The 25,156-nt window shown below is 36.0% G+C and overlaps 2 protein-coding genes across 17 annotated transcripts in view; one reads left to right on the forward strand and one right to left on the reverse strand.

The window, feature by feature from the left end:
- The window catches only part of PIGB (phosphatidylinositol glycan anchor biosynthesis class B), a 33,418-nt gene extending 21,551 nt beyond the window's left edge, over window positions 1-11,867 (forward strand). For both annotated transcript variants that reach the window (XM_057306328.1, XM_026518530.4), the window contains 5 exons: window positions 681-892; window positions 1,607-1,671; window positions 8,407-8,620; window positions 10,791-10,971; window positions 11,492-11,867. In XM_057306328.1, coding sequence (XP_057162311.1) covers window positions 681-892; window positions 1,607-1,671; window positions 8,407-8,620; window positions 10,791-10,971; window positions 11,492-11,629 — 810 coding nt within the window. In that variant the 3' untranslated portion in view covers window positions 11,630-11,867. The remainder of the gene's footprint in view (window positions 1-680; window positions 893-1,606; window positions 1,672-8,406; window positions 8,621-10,790; window positions 10,972-11,491) is intronic.
- CCPG1 (cell cycle progression 1) overlaps window positions 11,446-25,156 on the reverse strand; it is a 38,664-nt gene continuing 24,953 nt past the window's right edge. For 5 of the 15 annotated variants that reach the window (XM_026518526.4, XM_048219448.2, XM_044391022.3 and 2 more), the window contains 4 exons: window positions 23,363-23,614; window positions 18,994-19,115; window positions 14,938-16,343; window positions 11,446-12,620 (listed from right to left, as the gene is read on the reverse strand). In XM_026518526.4, the coding sequence (XP_026374311.2) occupies window positions 12,431-12,620; window positions 14,938-16,343; window positions 18,994-19,115; window positions 23,363-23,614 (1,970 nt within the window). In that variant the 3' untranslated portion in view covers window positions 11,446-12,430. Of the gene's footprint in view, window positions 12,621-14,937; window positions 16,344-18,993; window positions 19,116-22,245; window positions 22,270-23,362; window positions 23,615-25,156 lie in introns of all 15 variants that reach the window. The other 10 variants (XM_048219452.2, XM_048219450.2, XM_048219440.2 and 7 more) reach the window with 3 other exon arrangements.

Here is a 25,156-nt window from a genome sequence, read left to right on the forward strand (position 1 = left end):
AATGGCCTTTGGTTGCTTTGAAGTTCCCTGATTTTAAAGGCACTTAGGGCCTCTGGAATCAGATTGCCACAAATTGAAAGCTAGTAACCTTCATTATTAGCTTTGTGACCTTGGATAAGTTAGGTACCTTTCTTGCCAGTTTCCTTAACTGGAAATAACTGTGGTACCTGTTTCATAAGGTTGACGGATTAAATGAGATAATGCCTGTAAATGACTACAACAGTGCCTGGCAGAAATGAGCACTTACTGTTAACCATTGTTGTTGCTATTAATTATCTGCTTTGTGCTACAACTCAAAAGGTAATGTTCTCAAAGCTTTAAATTTTAATGTGTGATATCATAAGGTACTAAAGTACCTTTAATATGGGTAACACACATATTCATACAAAAACGATTTTTGAGGATCGTCTTACCTCTTATTGTATGCAAAACTTACATTGTCAAAATACAGATGAACGTTTATTCATGCTTTCTTGAACTGCAGAAACCTAGATTTTTTTTTACAAATTAACACATTAAAACTTAGAACATTAAAAATGAATAAAGAATGATTTCTTGTGGTTATTAATCAAAATTATTAATATCAAGTATTGTATCAAGATTCTGCCAAATTCCCTAATGCCAAAGATTCGTACTTGGCACTAATACATTTCTATTTCTTTTTCCATCAACTATGCCAGTGGACCCTGGTTCAGTATAACTTTTTGAAATTTAACGTGCTTCAGAATTTGGGAACATTTTATGGTTCTCATCCGTGGCACTGGTACTTCAGCCAAGGATTTCCAGCTGTCTTGGGTACTCACTTACCCTTCTTTATTCATGGCTGCTTTCTGGCCCCAAAGAGGTACCGAATACTTTTGGTAACTGTGCTGTGGACACTGCTAGTTTATAGGTAAGATTTTATTTGTTCAAATAATTAAATTTTTTAATGTCACCAAGAATTTAAATTCTTCAAAAAGTAAATTGTTTATCTTCTGAAGATGTATTAACTCTTATGATTTGTTAGTAGGGATTATTTAGCAGACAGAAAAGGTAATAATTATGCTGATGCTCAGAATGAATACTTCTGATATGTATAGTTTGCTTGACCAGAAGTACATTCAGTTTTTAAGTTGAAAAAATCTTATTTGCTTTTAAACACTGAAACTACCAAAATTTTAAGTATTGAAGGACCAGAGAAATTATATTTTTAAATGAAAATGTATATATTTTTATATATATGTATATTTTTATGTATATATTATATATATGTATATATTTTTATTCCAAATATATTTATTTTATTCCAAATTTGAGTAATATGACAACTGGATTGGTAATAGAAATCTTTTTTTAAATCTTTTTTAGAATGTAATTGTACTTTAGAATCGCACATTGACATCACATATTAGGATTACTTTTAACACACCATCACCTTATAACTAACAAATAATGAGACTGCATCCTGAAGGATGAAATTGTCTCAATATTTAAAAAAACAGATTGTTAATTATATTATATTTTATTATATTTTAAATATATTTATTTAATATAATTTAAATATATTTATATCTAAATATATTTATTTCTCAAACTGTCCTGTAATTCTCTTAATTTTTTTTTTTAGCATGTTGAGCCACAAAGAATTCAGGTTTATCTATCCAGTTTTACCATTTTGTATGGTGTTTTGTGGTAAGTATTTTTGTTTAATATAGAAAAAGTTATATTTATATAGACATAGTTAAGACAATAAATTTTCCTTAAGCATTAAAATATTTTTCAACTAAGCTAAATGAGAAATGCTTCTTAATTACAAGTTATATTACTGCAGTATTCTTAATTACAAGTTATATTACTGCAGTATTCTTAATTACAAGTTATATTACTGCAGCCTAAATGTACTTTTTCCTGTGTCCTATAATGTGATATAAAAAACGTAAGGATTTAATGGTGGTGGACCTTTGGGTGGTGGTGGTTTGTGGCTAGTAGGAATCTTTAAAGTAATGAAATATGTCTATTTTAGAATAGCATTTTAAGTTTATGATTAAACTATGAAATTCTTCATTCCACAAATGAAAAATATATTTATAGCTGTTGAAACTACTTTTTAATGCTTCTTCATACACATCTACCCCTTTAAGATTCACTCTAATGCATATGCAATTTTTAAAGTGATCCACACCTCTGATTTTATTTCTGGACTTTTCTCCATTTTTCCATTAGGTCTTTTGCAGTAATTTTTTTATATGTAACTTCCACCAATCTTAACAGTACTCAACTCTGAAAAATGTGAATTTTTACACTGGTTGGTTTGGATAAACTATGAATTGAAACGTTATTAACTTCAACTTTAATTCAGAATAAACAACTTGGCTTCCCTCAAATATTAACACTAAAAAAAAAAATCACTGGACTGGGGAGGGAAGAAATAAGTATACAACTGAGACTGGAGGCTGGGAAAAACTAGGGAGTTAATATCAAACTTTTGCCTTAAAAAAAAAAAAACCAAACAACCCACTGAGTTAAGCAGCCACCTTTGCCCAAGTTTTCATCATCTCCTACAGATGTCAGATGTACTCTCTTCAATTGAGATACAAATGTAATTTACATATATATGTACATTATGATATATATATATATACACACACATAATTTACATATGTATATATATACACACACATACATCTAAATATTTGATACATCTGAAGTGCTGAAACCAAAGTTCGAGTTATTATAGTGTCACTTCATATGTAGATGCAGGCACAAAATATAGGCATCTAACAGCTATTTGGCAAGTCTTAAGAGTAGTGGGCCCATTCACCAGAGCAGATCTGCAAATCTGTTCATCAATCACTATTCAGATAAAGTTTTCTTTACAACCACTTGAGCTGGAGTTGGAGTTATAATTCTGGTTTCTGCCCAGATGTGTTGCTATATTGGAGCTCAAATATTTGTGTGTGTTGTTTGGTCAGTTTAGGAACTTGGATTCATCCCATTTTTATAATTCGAGGTTTTCTAGCATTCCACTTCTGTGCTGTGTCTTTACAGAGTGTTTTAGAGAAAGGCTGGGTTGTCTGAATCATCATTCCCACTCCAAAAGAATGAATCTTTTAAGTGGCAGGTTCTTGGTAATCTGTTTTCAATCTCAAAGATTGAGATAAAATGCTGATGAGGGTTGAAGAGGACCCTTTCTAATGAACAAGAATCAGCCTTTGTTCTGTCCTTTGTCCACTCAGAATTATCCCTAAAGGACTGAACTAGCAAAACCCCTCATCTTCTCAGAGGATGTGATCCCTCCTCTGGACACAAATACCTACGGTCCTTGAATTGGACCTGAAAATTCTAATTCCTAGGGGACTCGTACTCCCACTAACAGTCAGTAGTGAGCTCACCTGGACAGTAGTCTTTGGATGTTCAGAACAGTGGTAGACAAGAGTTCTCTTTGGAGTTGTTTTAAATGGCCCAGTTTGTGTCTTTTCTAACTACACGAAATCTTGAGTTATACTGTACCTCAAATCTCAGTTTTTATTCTTTTATGACCTATTCTAACCTGATTTTTATATTAACACAACAACTATCAGCAATTGCTGTTTAACAGCCACGTTAAGTTTAAGGCCCAACTCATGCAGGGCCTTAAAACCCAGTGGCTTAAAACTTACTATGTCTGTACTTGGCTCATGGTCACTTCCACTACATTCTTTTGGTCAAAGCAAGTTGCAAACCCAGGCCAGATTCAAGAAATGAAAAATAAACTTCAGGCTCAGGTAGGGATTGGACACGTGAAGGGGGATAATTGCAGACACTTTTTTCAATCTACAGTAACTTCTCTTACCTAATTTGAATTTCCCTCAGTTCTATCCAGAATAGGACTAACTCTGGAAAACATACCTTCTGCAATTGGCTGTGATCCTTAATGAACTGTATAACCTTGTGCCTCAGTTTCCTTATCTGTAAAAGAAATGTGCCATTGGTCTAGTAACATTGAAATTTTTAGTTGAACCTCTGTCATTTGTGCTGATGAGGTTTCCAACACCTGCTCCTAATTCTAGGTTAGGTATCTGCCTCCTCTGTTTTTACCACAGTGGCCAACGCAGACTTGTCTCTGTTTCTCTATAAGCTGATTTATCAAAACTGCACATGCACATTGTTTCAAAAAGCCATTCCCAAAGTTTGTTTTAAAAAACAATGGTTCCCTCCCCTTCCTCCCAATTCCCCTCTTCAGAGGTACTTACATACTTTCAGGTGGTTATTTTGATAATTTATCTCTTTACATAAAAAGCTAATTATGCCCTTAAATATCTTTGTTTTTGGCATTAGCTAGGACTTCTATGAAAATAGCTTTATTTCCTTAGCAAAGTAGCAACATAAAATTCTTCCTGATACCTCTGTGCCCAATATTCTCCTTATTGTTCTTAAAAAAGTCTCTCTTTAAAAAAAAAAGATTTAAAAAGTAGTCGCTTTCCCAGGCCCATTCTCCTGTATGTTCCATCCCAGAATTAAACCACCCTTTGTTTTTTTTCATGTAAACACTGAATTTAAGTTAACTGAACAGCTTTCCCAGAGAAAAGTCCCTGGTTGGTAGAACTTGGTAGAGATCTTTTTCTTGGGCTTTTAGATTGGGTTTTCTATTAAGTCTTGTCAAAACAAGGTGCATCCTTCCTACCCCTGTGTTTGATGGGATCAGTAATGTACAGCCCCTGACTTTTCTCATCTTCTCCATTCCATGAACCTTACCTTGGTAAGAAGGAACTCATCAGTCCTTGCTTAAGAATACAGATTATAACACGAAGTATCCAAAACTTAAAAGTAACTGTATCAAGATAAATCATATGATTAGGAGATACGGCTGAGTGAAGAAGAACCAATTCGTGTAGGGCCTTCTTATATACTCAAGTTTTTAGATTTTATCCTGGAGAGTAGTCAGCTGGGACATAATGGGCTTAAAACTTTAACAGTGATCCGAGGATAGTGATTGGATAAGAACCCAGTGTGTTTATTATAAAAATAAACTCATGGTACAAAAAGAAAAAACCCAATAATGTCATCCTCTAATCATCTAGCTCCATTTCCCAGAGATAATTATCAGTCTTTTAAATTCTTAAAACTTCCTCTTTTATGTATCTTTTTGTTGGCATGGATAACAGGAGCAAATTACATATTCTGGGATGTTATTTAGCGTTGAGTTAGAAAGACTTACTATGGTAGCATGCCCTCACACACGACTCACTTTCCACAATTTTAGTAACCTGCGCCAACCGCGATCCCGATGATCCCCTTTCTGACCTATCCTCGGGTCAGCAGTAGCCTAACACTACATCACGGTGTCTACGTCATTTACCGTATCTCATCACATAGGCATTTTACCATCTCACATCATGACAAGGAAGATGGCTACAGTACATAAGAAATTTTGTGACCACATTCAACTTTTATTACAGTATGCTGTTACATTTGTATTTTACTATTAATTATTATTAATCTCTTACCACGTCTACTTCGTAAGTTAGAACTTCATCCTAGGTGTGTATAGGAAGAGTATAGGGTTCTGTACTATTGGAAGTTTTAGGCATCCCCCAGGGGTCTGGAATGTATTCCCCGCAGAGAAGGGGGGGCTACTGTATGTGAAAGGAAGGTGTCTGAATTCGGACAAGTAGTCAGCCAGGTTCATACTAAGTCTTTATTCTCATGGAAATTACATGAGAGGCCGAAAGATTTCTGTAAGTGGTTTACAGAATAGAAGCAAGCTTGTGTTCACAGAATCTTCAGTAATTGGGAGAGCGGTCTCACATTTCAGGTTAGATAATGCTTACGTTACATTGTGCTGACTATCCCATTGTGAAGCTTGCTCACTTTAGGGTGAATCCTTTCAGTGAGAACTGCATATTATCTGTATGTACAGTTATGTAGACTTACTAGACAGCAGCTACTAGGATCTTATTGCCTTTTTTTAAATACTGAAGAAACCATACTGCTTCCCTGTAAGAAAACTGTGAATCCTAAGCTGCTCTTGTGCCGCAGACTAGCACTGCAGCTGTATTTCCAGCTCTCCCTTTACCAACTCCAGGTTCTGAAATCCTCTTGAGAATGTTCAGTGTCAGATAGTTTGAAAACCCTGGGAGTATTCAAACCCAAGTCTGTTCAACTGTTCCTTCTTTCCTTCTCTTTCCAGCATTTTCTGTATATTTTTTTCCAAAATAACAGGGAAATTCAGTTCTCTTTGAAAGGGTCCATCCTAATATCACCACAAAGAAAATATAAAATATAAGCATTGCCTGATTTAAGACTCTCCTCCGTACTACAGCAGCTGGAAACACAAACACATCTTCTTCCAGCATTCTACCGAAAATGCCATTTTTACAGCATTCACCACCATGCACTCCAGGTGTAGGTCAGTCACCATACCATTGTCCCTAAAGCCCGTTTCAAGGAACATTTAGTGAGTGAAGACTGTTGATGAGTCAACATTTCACACATGCCCAAGTTACACTTCATTTGAATATTCCTAAGGGCAAGTTGTCTTCTAAAGCACCTTGCCAGGATAGCCTTTACTGTAGCTTTTTGTAATCTGAGGCCACTAGGTGTATTTGGTTTTTTTCCTGTCTACCCAAGAAAGCACAGCTTTTAAGCCTGCTGGTCTATTAGCTCTGTGACTGGAATTAGTACAGTAAGAGAACTTCTGGAATCCTATTTCAATTCTAATAAAGCTAATTCTAGTTCTCAAACTTTTAGTAGGTTCCTCATTTTACCACTGCAAACATAAATTTAGATATATTTTAAATGTAGGTATAGTTTTCTTGTTCTTCCTACATTTTTTATCACATTACTTTTTAAAATGTGCTTTGGCTAATCAGCTGTCTCAAGTAGTAGTAAGTGAGAGGGATGAACTATAGGTAATGTTATCTAGAACATTTCCTGGAGGAACGAAATTGAGCATCTAAGATTTAGTTCAGCTCTCAAGTAAGTGGCAGGTATCAGATACCCTGGAATAGATGCAGTTATTTTAACTATTTTCAACAGCTAAAATTTCAATTATTATATATTATTTATATACAACATATTATTTATAATCTTCAGAGCAATGAATACAGATGAGAGAAGAGCTATAAAGGCACCACACCTAATTAAGATACATTTAAGTGTACAAACAAAAGGTATCTTCAGTTTTTCCTAAACCAAATGTTAATACATACCGTCTTTTTAATTTATGACAATGGTAAGTTGAGAGACTGAGTGTCTTCAGTGAATGTGAAGAATTAGATGTGATTTAAGTAAATCACAGGTCTTACTTTGCTCCTGATTTTGAAACAATCCCTCCTAGGCCAACTTTATGTTAGTGTCCTTAAATGGAAACAGTTCAAAATTAATTTTATTGATGTTCAGTTATTTTCAGTGATTGAGCCAAGCTAAGACAGCTGATAGCAGTCAGTCAGGTGACGATCATGGAAAACAGTGCCCAAGCCCCAGTGGGAATTAGTGCTAAAATTTTAGGCAAGCCACAGACTGGATCCTGGATACCCAAATTCCAAGAGAACAATTAACTAATTCCATGGAGACAGTACATGTGGAGTATGAACAAAATGTCAAGTTCATTAATAAGCTTATTATTTTCCAATGCAAAGGCCTTTTTTTTTATGGGTATTTTCAACAGCTCCTTATGTGCTCATTATCAATGGCTACTGCTGGTGAGGAGGACTATAGGAAGGGGGTGGGGGACTTTTACTTTTCATTTACTCTATTTGTTCTGCTTGGTTGTTTTTGTTTTGTTTTTGTTTTTGCCACATGCAAGAATTACTTTTACAAATTAAAAAAGAAATTGTTCAGCATCTCCAAACTGCCCAACACTGTAGTGAAAGAAAAGACATACTTCCTTCAGAAAAAGATATCCATGCCACCATACATAAAATAACTACTGAAAAATCTTCCAGTGGTCTGTTTTTCTAAGAGAACACTCTGCTGCACTTCCTCCAGAATTACGGAGACTTATTGTACACAAGCCATTGCTAGTGCTTGGGGGATTAAAGAGAAGAGACAGATAAATGAACTACTATGTACCAGGACAAGCACTGGACGTCATACTTGGAAAAATTATCCCATTTGCCGATGGGGAAAATAACACTCAGCTAAGTAAAGAAAGCAACCTGTGCCAGAGTTAGAATTCAAATTTGGGTCTGTTGGACTCCCTAGCCATTCTTTTTCCACTATCCAATTCTTTTTTCTAGAAAAAGGTTAAGACCCGAGGACAATGACTGTGAATGCTTAGAGAAATTATGAAGATGACCTACTGCTTATTTCTTGTTTTTCCATGATACCATTTCAGTTTGTGCTACTTCCATTAAAGGTTACAAATATATTTGCAGTTAACATTTGCTTAGCTATCCTAAAACAACAATGTCAGTATTATGGTTCAATGTGTCTGTCTTCATACAGGGTACTCTCTAAACCACCTGAAAATGTGGAAGAAACCAGCTCTCAGTTTCCTGTTTTTATCGAATATGCTCCTCGCCCTCTATACTGGTTTAGTTCATCAACGAGGTACTCTTGATGTCATGACTCATATTCAAGAACTCTGTTACAATAAACCCAATAAATCTTCAGCTTCAGTATTTATAATGATGCCTTGCCACTCTACTCCTTATTATAGGTAATAAAAGTTGTTCCACTCTATGCTATTAAGAAAATGAAACAAACTGGGGTGCCTGGGTAGCGCAGTCGTGTGTGATCCTGGCTCAGGGTGTGATCCCGACTTTCTGAGATCGAGCCCCGCATCGGGCTCCTTGCTTGGTGGCTCAGGGTGTGATCCCGACTTTCTGAGATCGAGCCCCGCATCGGGCTCCTTGCTTGGTGGGAAGCCTGCTTCTCCCTCTCCCACTCCCCCTGCTTGTGTTCCTTTTCTCGCTGGCTGTCTCTGTCAAATAAAGAAATAAAATCTTAAAAAAGAAAATGAAACAAACTACTTTAAAATTCCTTTCAGATTTCTGAGTTTGATAAGTGATCAAATGACTAAGAAATCTGAAACTTTATCCATATATATTCACTGAATTTTAAAAGCCATTTGAACTATGTCAATGAAAATCATATACCACGTTTAAATAAACTTCATTTTAAAAATATGAACGACTTACATTTAAATGATCTGCTTTAAATGTAATATATTTTATAGATTATTTGAAGGTAACCGTAGTAAAAGAAATTATCATTGAGCTTACTACAAATCTTTGTAATACATCTTCTATTTTAAAATTTTGAATTAATCTCAAAACACTGGATTCTACTCCAGATTTACTACTGGGCTGCTGCCCTCGTCTTAAACCAGTCTTTTTGAATCTCTCTTTGTATTAGTTGTCTCACCTATAAAAGTTAGGAAATTCAATTAGATGATATTCTGATGCATGAATTAAGTATTGCTGAGAAATACAACACTAAAACTGCCTTAACTATGCAGGACATTTAAAAAGAAATCCATTTGGTCCTATGCTTCCAATTGCCTGATAACAGTACAAGGATAAAGCAAACTGCTTTTCTTCAAATAGTTCTACATCTCCTTAACCTAGCTTTAAACAGTCTGAAGTTAATTTTCCATGTGCATATTCAGTCAACTAAATATCAAAGCTTGGTATCATTTTAAGATACTTAACTGAATCATTAATGCCAATCATTAATATACAATTTGGAAAGTTGGGACTGCCTAGCAAAAGCCACAGGTTAGATGTAAGACCCAAATATCCCTTCAAGTTGAGGTTCACCTACAATATAGGAAAGACTAGAGCTGAGAGCGGGACATTCACTCTCCCTCCATGCCCACATTCGCAGTAACACTGCAGAGAACAGGAATTCTAGAGGCATCAAGATGCTCTCCATACATGGTTGTATGGTTGATGTCTTAGGCTTTGAGTAGTTCACCAGGTTCTCATCTTACATTTTTCAAACTGTACAATGGAGCGCAAAAAAAAAAAAAATCTCTAATGCCTACTTTGAGCTAGAAGGCCTACAGCTTTTTCTCAGCTTGTTTTGGTTTTCTCCCTGAAGCAAAGACCTTCCTCTCCTAAATTATACAAGTCACGAAGTGTTAGGTCTTGTGTAAATTTACTTTGTATGCAGTCCATAGATAACATAAACCTCTAACACGTGTTTATTTTCCTTACGCAGTTATAAACATAGCTTTTGCAGGGCCCAAGTAACTGGCTTAAGTTGTCATAATTCATCAATCCATCTTTTTTACATGCAGTCTATTCTATGCCACAATAAAACCATTACTAATATGGATTTGAATCAGTGAACGCATGTTGCTATTACTAAATCTTATTTATATAAATGTGAACCACCACCACCACCCCCCCACAGGAACATCTAAGGATGTGATCCATCCCCTTTCAGAGCAGAAAGGGAAGAGAGCAAGAACCCTTTCTGGTTCATGAAGTTTTCTACCTTGCCAATTAAGCCTATGGGGAATTATACTCTTATTAACGAGTCACCCACTTCATCCCAAAGGCCCCTTCCATTCCTGGAAAAGCATACTCATGTTGGAGAATAGAGTCTCCCACACGGCTGACTTACTATCCCACCTTGAAATGGAGTTTCATGCTTTAGTTTGGACTTGACGGTCATGCTACTGCTGCACCGGCACAGGGTGTAAGAATCCTCTTGTCCGCCTTTGAGAAAACTACATGAAAGGCTTGCTTCTTCACCTTCATGGGACCCAGTTTAGATTCTGACTTTACATTTTGTTATGTGAACACGACAGATCTTGAGAGTAACTGGAAAACTCACCTTTTTAACTTCTTGTAACTATTATGATAACTTTCTCTTCACAGCCATGTCCACTACCCACTTCCAATGAGATTTCTCCAATGTCCCCCAGACCTGACTGGAAAAAGGCAGTACCTTGATGAAGCAGATACATTCTATCTGAATCCCTTAAACTGGCTAGATAAAGAGTTTCACAATGATTCCACATTGCCTACGCACTTGATCATCTTCAGCGTTTTAGAGGAGGTAAGGAAACATGAAAAGGGAAAACTCACTATTTCACCTCAGGTTTAGCACTCAGGTAAACAGACAACAAAACTTTTTTATGGTCCCTTTCAAGCCCCATATTTTGTTACTGGTTCTTTTCCCTGGCCAAAATCCATCCCAGTTCTATAACTATCAAGATATATATGTTACTTACCATGAGTTAATTCTTTCATTAAGAAACTATATTGCTTTGGGGCGCATGGGTGGCACAGTTGGCTAAGTGTCTGGTTCTTGGTTTCGGCTCAGGTCATAATCTCAGAGTCATGAGATTGAGCCCCGTGTTGGGCCCCATGCTCAGTGCAGAGTCTGCTTGAGATTCTCTCTCCCTCTGCCCCCCCCCCACTTGTGCTCTCTCTCTTTCTCTAAAATTAATTAAAAAAGAAACTATAGTTTTATTAAGAAAAAAGTGGTAGAGGCGCAAATCAGGTCATTCTAAAATTCTTGAAACAGTACTCAGAAAATGTAGCCTTTATTTACTTAAACATTTATTTACTTCTAGGAAATAAGTGCTTTCCTAATTTCAAGCAACTATGAGAGGACTGCTGTGTTCTTCCACACTCACTTGCCAGAAGGTCGAACTGGAAGTCACATACATGTCTATGAACGGAAGTTAGAAGGAACACTCAACAGAAGATGAAACTCTGAACTGTGTTTAAATCTTTCCTAAAGAAACAGACATTGCTGGGCACAAATATTCAGATGCTGCATACATATGCCTGTAAACACTGGGTAAGATTCGTGAACTAGCAAAAAAACCACTGAACTGCTTTACCAAATAGCACTACTGAGGAAATGTATGAAAAATACCACAAAGTATAAAATATATTAATACAAATAAATGCCAGATTTTAAATAAAGACCTTTAGTTTTCCTCATGGTGTAGTTTTATTGTTTCTTCCACAATATTGAGATGTGCAAGAAATTTCACAAGAGAACAAGTCAGCAAGCTCATAAGAAGGCAGCAAATTCTTCACAAGTCAACGGGCTCTTGAACCCACAAAAAGACAAGAAGCAAGTGTAAGATTATAAAATGTTAAAGATGAAATTCCATCACAATGTACTTTTTTCAAGCTCTACGGAAAATTTAACACAAGTATCAGTGTTAATTACACTTTGTCATATGATCTGAGCTTGCTTTAAGCTCATACGCTGAAAGGAAGACTCATTTCATGCACAAAATCTGTTGCATGCCCGGCTTCCATAAAACTACAGTTGAATATTTCCAGTGCCAAAAAAAATTCAGCAAAGCTAAACTACAAGGAAAATGCAAGTTAGTAGGCTTTTGCTTGATGCTTCTGAGCAATAAAGTCATCAAACTGATACTTAGAAGTGACAGAAAGACATTATCTTGATAATTTCATTTTAGTTTCAACACCAAACACTGTAGAAAGCATCCATGTTTCGGTTACCATTTGCTAATTTAACTTAATCATGATGATCAATATTTAGGGTCAAAAGGTAACTGCCCCAATTCTATTTCAAGATTTGCCATGTGTCTTCCATTAGTACGACCATACTTATGCCATTTACCTTCCCTTTTATAAGGTTGTGGCTGAGGGTGCTTCTGCTCTTGTTTTCGATGCCTGGAGTTTTCAATATTTACCATACGTTGCTTTTTATCTGGTCGACTGAAAGCAGTAAACACATTTTTCATCTATGTTAGAGTTAAATTTAAACAAGAAACAATTTTAATGTTTTTCTCCATTAATCTATTATCTGAACACTCTGAAAAAGGATGTTAATCTGAAGTAGAATCCTAACACAACCATACCAAAAAGATTCAGTATTACACTTTTATCCTACAGAAAAAATAGACAAATATACTGCAGTGGCAAAAAAGGGGAAATACTCAACAGATAAATGAAATGTGACAATAAAATAATGAGATGTGTTTCCATTATTTCTCCTCTCATTCAAAAATCAGTCCCTCCCCACTGGCCTCATCCTTCAGCTAGAATATGTACATATCTCTTACAAACTAAAGAACGGCTCTTTTTCTTTCTCTTCTCTTACAGCCACAGCAAAGGTTCATAAACAAGGTCTGTATCTACTACTTTCCTCAAACTCCGTATGATCAGGCTGCTTCTGTCACTACCTCCCCGAAATAGTCCCTAATGCGATTCATGGCCACCCAATTCCCCAACCTGGAAATCCAGTCTCTTGTTTAATGTTTAAAGCATTTGACACACATATATATATTCCTTTCACTTGAGATGATCTTTGGATTTTCTTGCTGCTACACTTTGGCATTCTTCTCAGCCTCCTTTCTCTACAACCCCGTAGGTGTTAGTGTGCCCCATGAGTCGGATAAAATGCCCCCAGCCTAGATGACCTACACACACACACACACACACACACACACACACACACACACAGTCTGGGCTAGAAAGAGTTCTATAACTAATGGCCAACTAACTCTTTCCACTTGGCTGTCAATAGGTACCTACAAGCACAATTCTCATTTCCAATTCCCCTTACCCAAAATGTCTGGTACCCCTTATCTTAGTGATGACACTATCCAACTAGTGACCCAAACCAGAAATCTGGAATTGTTACTTTCTACTTCTCTTTCACAAGAAATACCACTGATTTTACTTACTATATATTATTCAAATCTGTCCCCTTCCCACTCCTACTATTACCCTAGTTCAGATACTCATCAGCTCATGTCTGTGTTTCTTCCAAGACCACATCTAGCTTCTAGCTTCACTCTTTCCAGCCAACCCTCCAGGCTGCTGCCAGTGATCCAAAATGCAACGAGGCGAGTCCTTTAGCATAAAATGAAGTCCTTCAGATCTTCACGAAAGATCCGTACCTTTTCTTTTCTTATCCCAGGACTACCTTGCCTCCTTAAAGTGGTGTGTCTTCACAGCTCCAAATCTATGCAAATTAAGTTCTCTTGGAACAGAATGTCCTACTCATCTGCTTAGCAAATTCTCATTTCTCCTTCAAAAACCAGTTTAAAGAAGTTCGGTTCAAAGACCACCTCACTCCTGAAGCCTTCCCAAACATCTCCAGGCTGAGGCCACCATATACAATGTGCCTCCAATACCTCCATTTCATTTCTTACATTTACCTAAATCTCCAAAAGCTTGTGAGCAACTTGATGGCAAGAATTTTTCATGTCTTGTCAGGGTAGCCTCACAATGTTCTGCTCATTTAGGCACTAGATATTTAAAGACTAAAGACACCAGGATCAGTCTCATTATTTTATAGACACATTACATTTATTCAAAAAGATATATATAACTAACTCGAAGATTAAAAAATAAAGCTAACATTTGAAGATTAGGCGAGTTTCATGTTACAGGATATGAAGCTGATAAGCAATGGATAGTTATTTTTAGAAATTATGTATCTAAAGCACACACATTATAACTTGTGCCTTACTCTAAGTTTGCCTCTACCTCTATGAACAATAATTGTGTAATAAGTGTACTAAGTATCATAATTTAGTTGGTAAATGGAATAGACAAATAAGTGGGCCAATCCAAATCGTTACATATGAGCTCTTCCGATTTCAGTGAAATCTGTATTGTTCACCCTAGCCTCCCAAAGTGAGTAAATAAATAAAAGACCAAAGAAAAATCATTTCACTTAAGATGATTATCTTTTCATATAAACTAGAATGAAGAGAGATGAGAGGCTAAAACAGGATTTACATATCCTTAACTCATTTTTAAGGCAGAAATTAAACCATTTGCTCAAGTCAAACTGATGATATGAAATTTTTAGTTTGTAATAGCTCTTAACTTAAAATTGTATCTTTCGACAATTAATTCTAAATTCTCTGGCAATAAAGTACTTTTACAAATAGCACTTTTTTTTTCCTTACGAAAAGTACCTTATGGATAGTAACATTCCAAAATGTTAAAATGATAAAAATGCTACCCAATCTATAAATGTTAAAAACTATTATAATAACATGGTGCTATGTAAACCGACCTGGGTCCATATGGAGGGGAAAGAGTGTGACCAAAGAAGTGTCTAAATATATATCCATCCAACTTCTCAAACACTCCATCATTATCTACTTGATAGTCCTTCATGTCTTTAAGATAATCTTTAACATCATTAACAAAGTCAGTGAAGAGCTTCCGATCATGTATAAAGACACCATTTAGGAAAAACTTATTGATGAATTGATCGAGTTCTTTCCAATGATGAAAACTATCCAGTTTTTCTAATAAATACCTTTCAATTAACTGTCTAAATTCATCTATCCTTACAGGATTCAACACTTTCATATTAAAAAGGTTAATGGATTCCTGCTGAGCACATTCAAATACACCAGAACAAGACTTTCTGAAAGAATCATAATTTTCACTACAGTCATGCTCAGCATTGCATTTCTGTGAATTTGTATTTTTTCTAAATTCTTCAAAGTGAATTGGCTTTTCCTTCCTTCCCTCTCTTTGCATAGTAGGGCCTTTATTCTGGTTTTGTGTACGTGCCTTATACTGCGGGTGTAAATATTCACTGAAGACTGTTGGTTTTTTAGCTGCTTCTTCTTTTGTGGCACTAAATCTTTTATTGCCCTTTTCATCAAAGATATTCTTGGTGGTATCTTTGAAATGCCTGAAAGTAGATTTAACTGAGTCTGAAAATTTTTTCAGATTTTCTTTCACAGCTTCTTTAGCCTGTTTAATTTTTTCTTTATGATGCCTCACAAACTCCTTGGTAGAATTCTTCATGGCATCAAATGTTTCCTTAACTGAACCCAAAAATGTTTCCTTTGACTTATTTTTAGCCCTGTGGTTTCCTCTGCTCCCTTTCTTTTTTCCATCCGTTTCTTGTTTTGCATTTTCATCTTTTGCCTCAATATACAGTCTTTCCCACAAATCAGAACGCTGCTGTTCAAAGGTTAGCTTCTGCTCCAGCTCAGTGAGTCTTTCCCGTAAGATGTCTATTTCCTTTTTTTCGGTCAATACGTTGGGAGAGTCTGGGTTGCCGTATGACTCACTGGAGCTTAACTGCTGGAGTTCCACCTTTAAAGCCATGGTTACTAGTCGTTCTCTCTCCAGTTCCCTCCTTAGCATCTTTGCTTCTGCCAAAAGAGTCTCCCTCTGATTATGGAAGCTGTGTGTCTTCAGCTTTTCTTCTTCCAGATGCTGCTTAAGTTTCTGATTTTCTGTGACTAATTCAGTACCTGTCCCTTTATCTTCCAATATCCTAATCTGTTCTCTTAGTTTCCTTAACTCTTCCTGTAATAAAGATAAGGCTTTTTCTTCCTTCTCCAGAGATATTCTTAAATACTGATTTTCTGTATCAAGGTTCTTTTTCTGAGTTTCAAAGGACATCTTCTCTTCTTCAGTAAGTGCCCAACATCTTGCAAGGTTTTCCTTCAAAGACTATATTTTTTGAAAGAGAAGAAAAATGTCAAATGCTTTATTTAAAAGCTCAATTCAAATCTTTAAGACATAACCGTATGTGACCAATACGCATAAATTTTTAGTATCTATTTCTGCAGAGACTATCCTTTATGCAGTGTATATATTGGTAGAGTATATATATATATATGTATTTCAATACATATATATCAGAAAATAAAAGTTCATATGCAAGAAAATGCACAGCATGGAACCACATCAAAATAATAACACAGCACGCTGGAAGAATTTAAAGACTGGAAAAAATGAGCTAGAGCCTGGTTTATCCCAAGTAAGATTTCTAAAATAGAGCTAGGAGTACTTCTGATTAATGTTTATTAGTGATTACTGATTATTTCCCATAATCATATAAAAGCCTTAATGGTTTAGAGGCCCAATTACAAGTCAGGAGAAAAGGAGACCAGTCTATCTTTTGACTACAGAACTCCAATCTCTCCTGAGAAGTCTCCTTAAGAAAATTTAGGCAGAACTAAAGGCTTCTCTGACCCTTGGATGAAGGAGATGCTCTTTTATAAAAAGGAAAACTATAGCTAGAGATGACTTGAAAATTCAAAAAATTCTATTTATATTCTCTGCACTCTGAAAGGAAAACATTTCAATAATTTTAGTCCTATCTGAAAGATCTTCACCCTGTGCAAATTAACATTCCAAAGTAAGTTCAGCTAAGTCCTGCAAGTTCTCTCAGCACTTCTTAGAGGACTGAATCTTGGTAACATTCATAACTAAGTTCTCAGTTTTCAAATAATCTTCTGAAGAGACTATCACCAGATTAGCAATGTGAACTCTGAAGTCAGCACCCTTGAAAGAGAGGAAACCATGTTCAGTTAGGTTTACAAAATTCTGCTGCATTTCAAAGTAGCCTTGAATATCTCTTTCAACATATATGTTAGTAATAAACGTTCACCAAAACAGCAAGAAATTAAACATGTTTAAGTAGGCTAATGGTTATAGCATTATCCAGTCAGTTAAAATACCTTGTATATAAATCAGCAAATGATACTTATATTTTACTTAATTTACCACAGACATTATAGTTATCCTATTTGAATCAGACTAAAAAATCAGATATACAGAAACAAAAGAAAAATGTCCTTTGGAGAATGACAGTATTTCCACCTGAAAAATAACTATCTGAAATGGATGGTCCATTATCTGGTTCATTAGTCTTCAAAGAACAAATTAAAATTTAAAATTTCACAATAATCAGGGGCGCCTGGGTGGCTCAGTCGGATTAGCATCCGACTTGATTTTGGCTCAGGTCACGATCTGAGGATCCTGAGATTGAGCCTCGCTTGGGATTCTCTCTCCCCCTCATCCTTTGCCTCCCTGACCCCCCCACCCGTACTGTCTCTCTCTCAAAGAAATTTTTTAAAAAATTTCATCATAATCATTTCATCTGCTCTCCATATGTGGGAGAAAACAAGCTTTGTGTACCCAAAAGAAGTGGACCATGGAGCAGTACAGACTAACGTAGCATTATTTTTAAATGCAAAAGCACAAGGGACCACAGAATGACTGGAGGGTATATTCTGCATTCAGTAAACTCCATAATCTTGAAGTGCCTCATAAGCAAATCCCGGGCACGTCTCCCATGAAGACCTTCAAAATCCAAACCACATTTAATAGCTAGAGGAAAGAAGCCTGCAAGAACTGACTCAGTAAAGATCTATGCAGGGTCAGTCTCCTAAAAGCCAACATCATTCTATGGAACCAGAAACCATGGTGGTGAAGAAGAAAATGCCTACTCTTTTTAAAACATCCTTTGATCAAGGTAGGAAAAACTACACTACTTACAAAAACTTCAGGAATCCCTGCCTGAAAAATGACCTAATCCAGATGTCAAGTGGGATTTTGTCTTCTAAAGAAATACAATCATAACCCTAATAAGGGATACATAAATTGTGAGGGAAATTTGGGAGAATGGAAGGAAAGAGGAACAGTTTACTTTTCTACCCTGAGTTTATCTACAAGCCCTATACCCCTCTTATGAAGAACCAGAGAGGAGACCAGCTATTACACTGGTCCTCATAAACCCACACAGCGGTTAATGGACAGCACAGTCCTGCCGGTGTTAGGTGAGTTTAGGCAGGCAAATATAACATGCTCTCTCTTCTGCCAGACTGAACAAGAAACCAAAGAAAAAGGACTGGCTGATTATTTCTCTTGATCAAGGGAAGATCTTAGAGAGAAGCTACAAAGTCTCCTTTCTCACTGACTGAAAATATTTACCTAGTTCTGTAAAAATAATGTTAGTAACAATGTTTTCTATAAATATTATTAATTAAAAATGTTAATTATAGTAATTAGAAATAAAATTTTTGAAATCAGATAAATTTAGCTTTGCCAATTGCTAGCCTTGGAAAAGTTAATTTTTTTGAACCTCTTTCCCATCTATGAAACGAAGCTAATACTTGCTTAATTCACAGGGCTATGGGGAGCAGTAAGAGAAATACTGTATGTGAGGTACTCAGAGCAGTGACTAGGACACAGTAAGTAATCAACAATTATTATAATATTATTACTGAATCACTGATCTGCTTTGTACTTGTATCTGAAAAGCCCAATAATTATTGGCTAACAATTCTTTCTTATAAAGTCTGTTAGTACATACCTTATAATCTATAAAAGATTCTTGTTCCTGTTGACATTGGGAAAGATAATCCTTCATATCATTCAATTCATCTTCATGTATCTTTCTGACTAACTGTTGACGCTTCTGAATCTGAATTGTGCCTGAAAAATGAAAATTTTTATTAGGGACATATACGTAGATACACACACATATATATGTAACAGAAATGTTATGATGACCGATATTTTAAAACATATAATAAAACATTTAATCTGTATATATTTAATTAATTAACCTGGACAGGATCATTTTCTTCAAGGGCAGCACTTCAAGTTCTATAAAAACTCTGATTATATAAACAAAAGAATAAGTAAAATCTCATGGTGTCATTCATCAAATGGTGCTGGACGGATGTTAATATAAATCAGTCCAAGTAGGTCAATCTATTTTTTTTATTAGCATACACCCAGGGACATGTAAGCAGTTCACTATCCTTCTGACTAAAACAAGCCAGCCCACACTTACCCTTAAAAAAAAAAAAAGCCTATATAATGTTTTAATCTTACTATATCGAGGGCACTCAGGTTTGTTGTTTTGAGAGACTGGTGAGGGACATAAAGTGTTGTCTTCAACAGGGAAAAAAAACAAACCATGCAATCTATTCACAGGATGTAAGTCAATAAGGAAAAATAAAAATGTCTATTTTTTTCTCACTACATTTTGCCTAGTAAATGATGTAACACAGCCCAAAAAGTACAGCAAGGAAAATAACTGGCTGTGATTACCCGCCATTCTCAGAGCCAAATCGTTGAAGAGTTCTGCATTAGCTAGGTCTGTACCAGAGTACCGCCATCCCCATCCCTGCAGCGGGAAGTCTTAAACCAACTAGCATGCTCTATATTTTCACCCTAAAAACCAAAATGTTAATTTGCCAAGACATGCTGTTCACATGCTGCTGCACGCCTCATGCATGAGAGAGAAAAAAACACTGATTCAAAAATAAGGCAAAAGGCATTTGGAAAGCTTGACCGTAACATCTACCAAGTGGCATACTATTATTATAAAGATATCACAGGATTTTGTAATGAAAAGATGTAATGATAGTTTACTATTTCTAACCCTACTGCTAAAAAAAATTAGCTTTCAATTTCTTCAATAATCTTGAAAAACACTAAGAAAACTTTTGCCAAATTACAAACAACCATTACTAGCTATGATATTCTGTTAAGTTTCACTTCCTCTCTTTCAATTTTCCAATTTAGAAAAGCATGGCCAATTTGTCTCAATATTACTCAAAAGAATCTCAGATTTTTTTTTTAATGTTGAAGATTCATTTGTAGTTCCCAGAATAACAGAAAAACTCTTTCTTTTCAAACTGCTGACAGGATGAATTCCTTCGCCCCCTGGAACATAACCTAAAACTATGCGTTAAGGTCTGAATTTGCAGTACTATCACATAACATATGCTGGACAACTGTCTTCATGTGGCCTTTATTTATCTAGTAACTACTGGGTTGTTTTGTTTTTTTTTTTTCCTATATCTTTAGCCGCCTAAGTATAAAGTGTTACCACCCAAGGTACAATCTTTGGCCTTGTCATGTCTACAGAGCTACGTATCTTAATCATAAAAACCCAGTTTTTGCTATCAGTGCTGTAAGATTTCTCTTCTGAGTCCAATCTTACCAGAGCTTACAAATAATACCCCAGCTGCCTGCTGGGCACAATTTGGGGGGAGTCTTCATGAAAAAAAAAAATCTAACCTTAACACCTTCCCTAAACTACTCTAGAATAAAGTTGGATAAAAACAAACCAAAGTGTGCTCACCATCTATTTATCACCTAGCAAAAACTTTCACAGAAACACCCCAATTCCAAAAATAAAGCAACTAGGACACTTCTTGGAATTTAAAAAATAAACCAATATCACAAGTATCCTGGCTCAAAGTTGTATTTTTCACTATTACTTCAGTGTCCCTTATTTCACTCACCTTCTCTCCATCCCCACCTTCACTATAATTGTCAAGGCCCTGATCACCAAATATCAGGATTACAAACCCTCTTAAATGACGATCTTAATTTTTCCCATACCATATGCCTCCCTGCACTTTTCCTCTAAAATTAGCATGAGGTCACTCTACAGATTAAACTCTTACCCAGATTCCAAGATGTTTTACAACATAACACCGGCCCACGTATGCCAATGTTTTACTCCACTATTTCTAATTTATCTACTCTGCTGTAGTCCAGTCAGTCTTCTCCTTGCTCCCAAACCCAGCAAAGTTTACTTTCAGGTTGTCAGGTTCTCCATTGCTGGAATGTTCCACTTTCCTTCTGCCTACCATAAGCGTAAGACCAGACCCCACCCAAAACCTACCACCTCCAGGATGACTCAGTAAGTACAGTTTTTGAGCTATAATTCTTTTCTGTGCTACATAACTTAGCACCTAGCTATATTCTGCTACAGTGTCTGAAGAGCAAGGTAGTCCTAGCAATGCTTAAGGTAACTCCACGAGAAAATCAAATGAACTGAACTCCACTGCTGATTTAGAATACGGATAGCTTACAATGTAAAGAAAGCGTAAGGAAGACAGGTGCTTCATATGTGAAAATTTTCTTTTTTTAACTTTTGTAAGCACTTTCAGAACCTGAGCAGTACGAAATACCTGCAGTGTACTGTTTTACTATCCTCAATCCTGCTGGTTTTCCCTTCCTTCTGGGATAGATCTGATTCTCCAAATTTATAAAGAGCTGAGGCTGGTGAATGCTCTAAGTAATTCACTTAAATAGTATGTTTGTTAAATAATTTGTAAGCAAACGATTGATTATGGAGTACGCAACGCCTAGCTTCACAGTGCATGAGAAATTCAAACTGGCTCTGAAATCAACTCAAAGAAGCTCCTGAAGTGTTGAGACCAGTGCCAGAATTAAGAAAAAACATGATGTCCTTTAAACAGTGACCTTGAAAAACTAACGGTTTTTATATGCTCACTGAGCCAATCTCATCACCATGCAAAACTATTTCATATTACCCATACTTTTCATATTCTGAAAAGATAATTTTAAAAAGTATAGGAACGTGTTTTATTAGATATCATCATTAAAGTAAATTTTACAAGTAACCAAAATCTTTAACAGAGCAGCAATTTCTCAATTTTGAAAGCACTCCTCTCTACATTGTTCTTTCTACAAAATACTTAAAAGGTCATGCAAATGGTGGGGTTTCAATGCAATCTGGATTAACATTAAATCACTGTCCAAATTTTTTAGTAAGAAAAAAAGATTAAGATGAGACCTTCTTTGTTACCTCCATGTTTACCTGTGGGGAAAAAGATCATTCTCAAAAATACATTCATACATTTGTTCCAGCTAGATAATAAGCAAAAGTAATCATATTATTTCAAGTCAAATCTCTTACAATAAATTTCAGGGGAGGATACAAATTATAGTATCTCAGTATTAAATTCAAGCAAGCATCCACCAGAAGTCTAAATACTTATATTTATCAATATAAAGTTAGACAAGAAGAAACCCATTTTACTGACTCTGACTTAACAAGTATTGATTAAGTTTATTCTAACATACACTATGTATGTTTTTAATGTATCTTTTCCACAAATTAACAAAGGGTACATGTAACTCTTCAATTTTTGCATAAGGCAGACACTGTTGAAAGGAACAAAATGGGAATATTCCAGAAGTTAAATTGTGGATCATATCAGCAAAAAACCTAGAAGTACTTCATGTATGGAAAACTGAAATCTGTAAAGCTGACAAGATCTAAAACATTTGTTTAAAGTGATTTTTTTCAAAATTCTAATACAGAGTGTGTGAATGAGTGTGAAACGTTCAGTTCTCAAACAGTCTCATCTTTGTACAAACAGACATGTTATAAATAAGACTCAATGGTTAGGCTTCCCAATGAAAAATTATACCACATGGAATTCCTTCCTCTTTTCACCCAGGACACTTTTAAAGGCTCTGCATTAGGGCGGCTCAGTTGGTTAGCGTCTGCCTTCAGCTCAGGTCATGATCTTGGGGTCCTGGCACTGGGCTCCCTGCTCAGAGGGAAGCCTGCTTCTCCCTCTCCCTCTGCCCCTCCCTGCCACTTGTGCTCTCTCACTTGTGCTCTCTCGCTCTCTCAAATAAATAAAATCTTTAAAAAAATAAAAATAAACACGCACGCTAAAAATCCCTACATGTCTTAAATAAATACCACCTAACGTAGGTGAAAACAGCTTTGCAAGCACTATCCCCATTTTCCAAATCAGAAACCTGAGGCTCAAACAGATTGCAAGCTTTCCAAGGTCACGTATTTAATGATGACACTGAAAACAGATCCCAGAATTCCTCTCTTAGCAAGTGCCCATACATGCCATCTGTTTAAGTGTAACAAATTTCCAAATACTTACCATAGAAATGTCCAAATCCCATGCTAATTGCAATCACTAAAGCTAGTATAACACACTTATTGAGACCACTGCTGAACTGGCGTTTACACAGCTCCTTAGAGGGCTCAGCTTCTTGTTCGGGGAGCAGCCGTTCCTCAGATTCTGAACTAGAAACAGTCTTCTTCCTAGCACGGCGGCGTCTAAAAGCAGGACTGGGCTGATGACTGGTTTCATCACTACTTGATTCATCGTCGCTAGGCTGGGATGAAAATACTATTTTAAAAAGAAAAATGTAAATATTAAGAATTTTAGAATAGCTTTTCCAATAAATATGATTTAGAATAATCAATGCCATCCCTACATGCCCTTTTACATAAGACGGCCAAAACCAAAAACAACACAAACAGAAACTCAAGTTTTCAAGTTTATCAACACAAAGCCGAAACATAAAAGATTTCAACTGTGATACATAAGAATCTATTAATCATATTCTGTGCCTTTGAGGGTCTATCTGGTTTTATTTTTTTAACTTCTCTTATAGTTTACACTATTAGAACAGTCAGTCATTCCCATAGCCTATTAAATGTCTTTGCTATTAGAGCCATAAATAGATACTGTTTCTGAAAGAAAAAACCCTCTTCGATTTCAAGTAGAGGTAGTCTAAGCTCAACTGTTTAAGGAACACAGGGAGGTATACGAACAGTTCCTGTAACTTACAAAGTACAATAACTACCAAAAGTTTTCGTGGGTGTATCTGGACCCTAGTTTCATTTCCATCCTTGAGTCCACAATCAACGTTCAAGGCACTACAGTTTAAACCAGGTTTCCAGAAGTCAGATGAGCCCTTCCCTTCGACTGCCACTCTTACTAGAAGGTTATTAATTTTACCCTCTAGTAAATATGTCAGCATGAGGAAGTGACACAACAGCTATCTCCGATATTAAGGACTAGTCTGGTGCTGCTTCTTCATGAAAAGAACAGTAAAGAACAACAACAAAAAAATCCGTAAGAAATCTCAAGTCCTGGTAATACATCCACTAAAAAAATCACCTTCGGTTTTTTCAAACGTAGAACTTGTTAACACTGTTCCATCAATCAATAAGCTACATGTTGACACAGAAGTTAGATGGCTCGGTAATCATTTCCACAGGCCAGTTAGAAGGAAAAAAAAAAAAGCCCCAAAGTAAAGATAAAATGTGGACCTCAATTTGATACAAAGAGCTCCAAACAACAAACATTCATGCTTCAAAAAAGCAAAACAGCTCTTCAGAAGACAGGATATCCATGCCACAGGAAAGCTGGTGAGCGGGTTAGGCAGTGCTTTGTAAAGATGGGTCACAGAGGATTTGGTTAACTTTCACACCGACAACGACAAACACAAAGACAAAAAGAGAACTACTGAATGAATGAATATTCCTAATATTTAGTGATACAGATGCCACTGAGAGATCTTTTGGTCATGACCCTTATGCCCATCATGATTATCTGGTTATTCTTGATCACTAGTTTTTCCCAGATGCCGTCGCCTCAGCTGTGAGGTTACATTTCTTGGACAAAGAGAAAGAAAGGAAGACTTAAACAAAGCATTACATGATACAAAGGCATTCAAGATCATGGCTGGAGTATTTAAGTCAGACTTTCTGACAGTATTAAGACGGATAAATGTAAAAACAAACCATTTGTCAAAATCCCTTAAATAAATTTAATTCTACGTTGGCATATTGCCTTCATTACAGATTCTAAGTAAACAAGCCAGCCTAATCCATATTAATAAATTCATATCCTTATCTAATTGCTTCCATCTTTTTTAACCCA

This window comes from Ursus arctos, unplaced genomic scaffold (genome assembly GCF_023065955.2).
Source record: "Ursus arctos isolate Adak ecotype North America unplaced genomic scaffold, UrsArc2.0 scaffold_36, whole genome shotgun sequence".
Classification (NCBI taxonomy): domain Eukaryota; kingdom Metazoa; phylum Chordata; class Mammalia; order Carnivora; family Ursidae; genus Ursus; species Ursus arctos.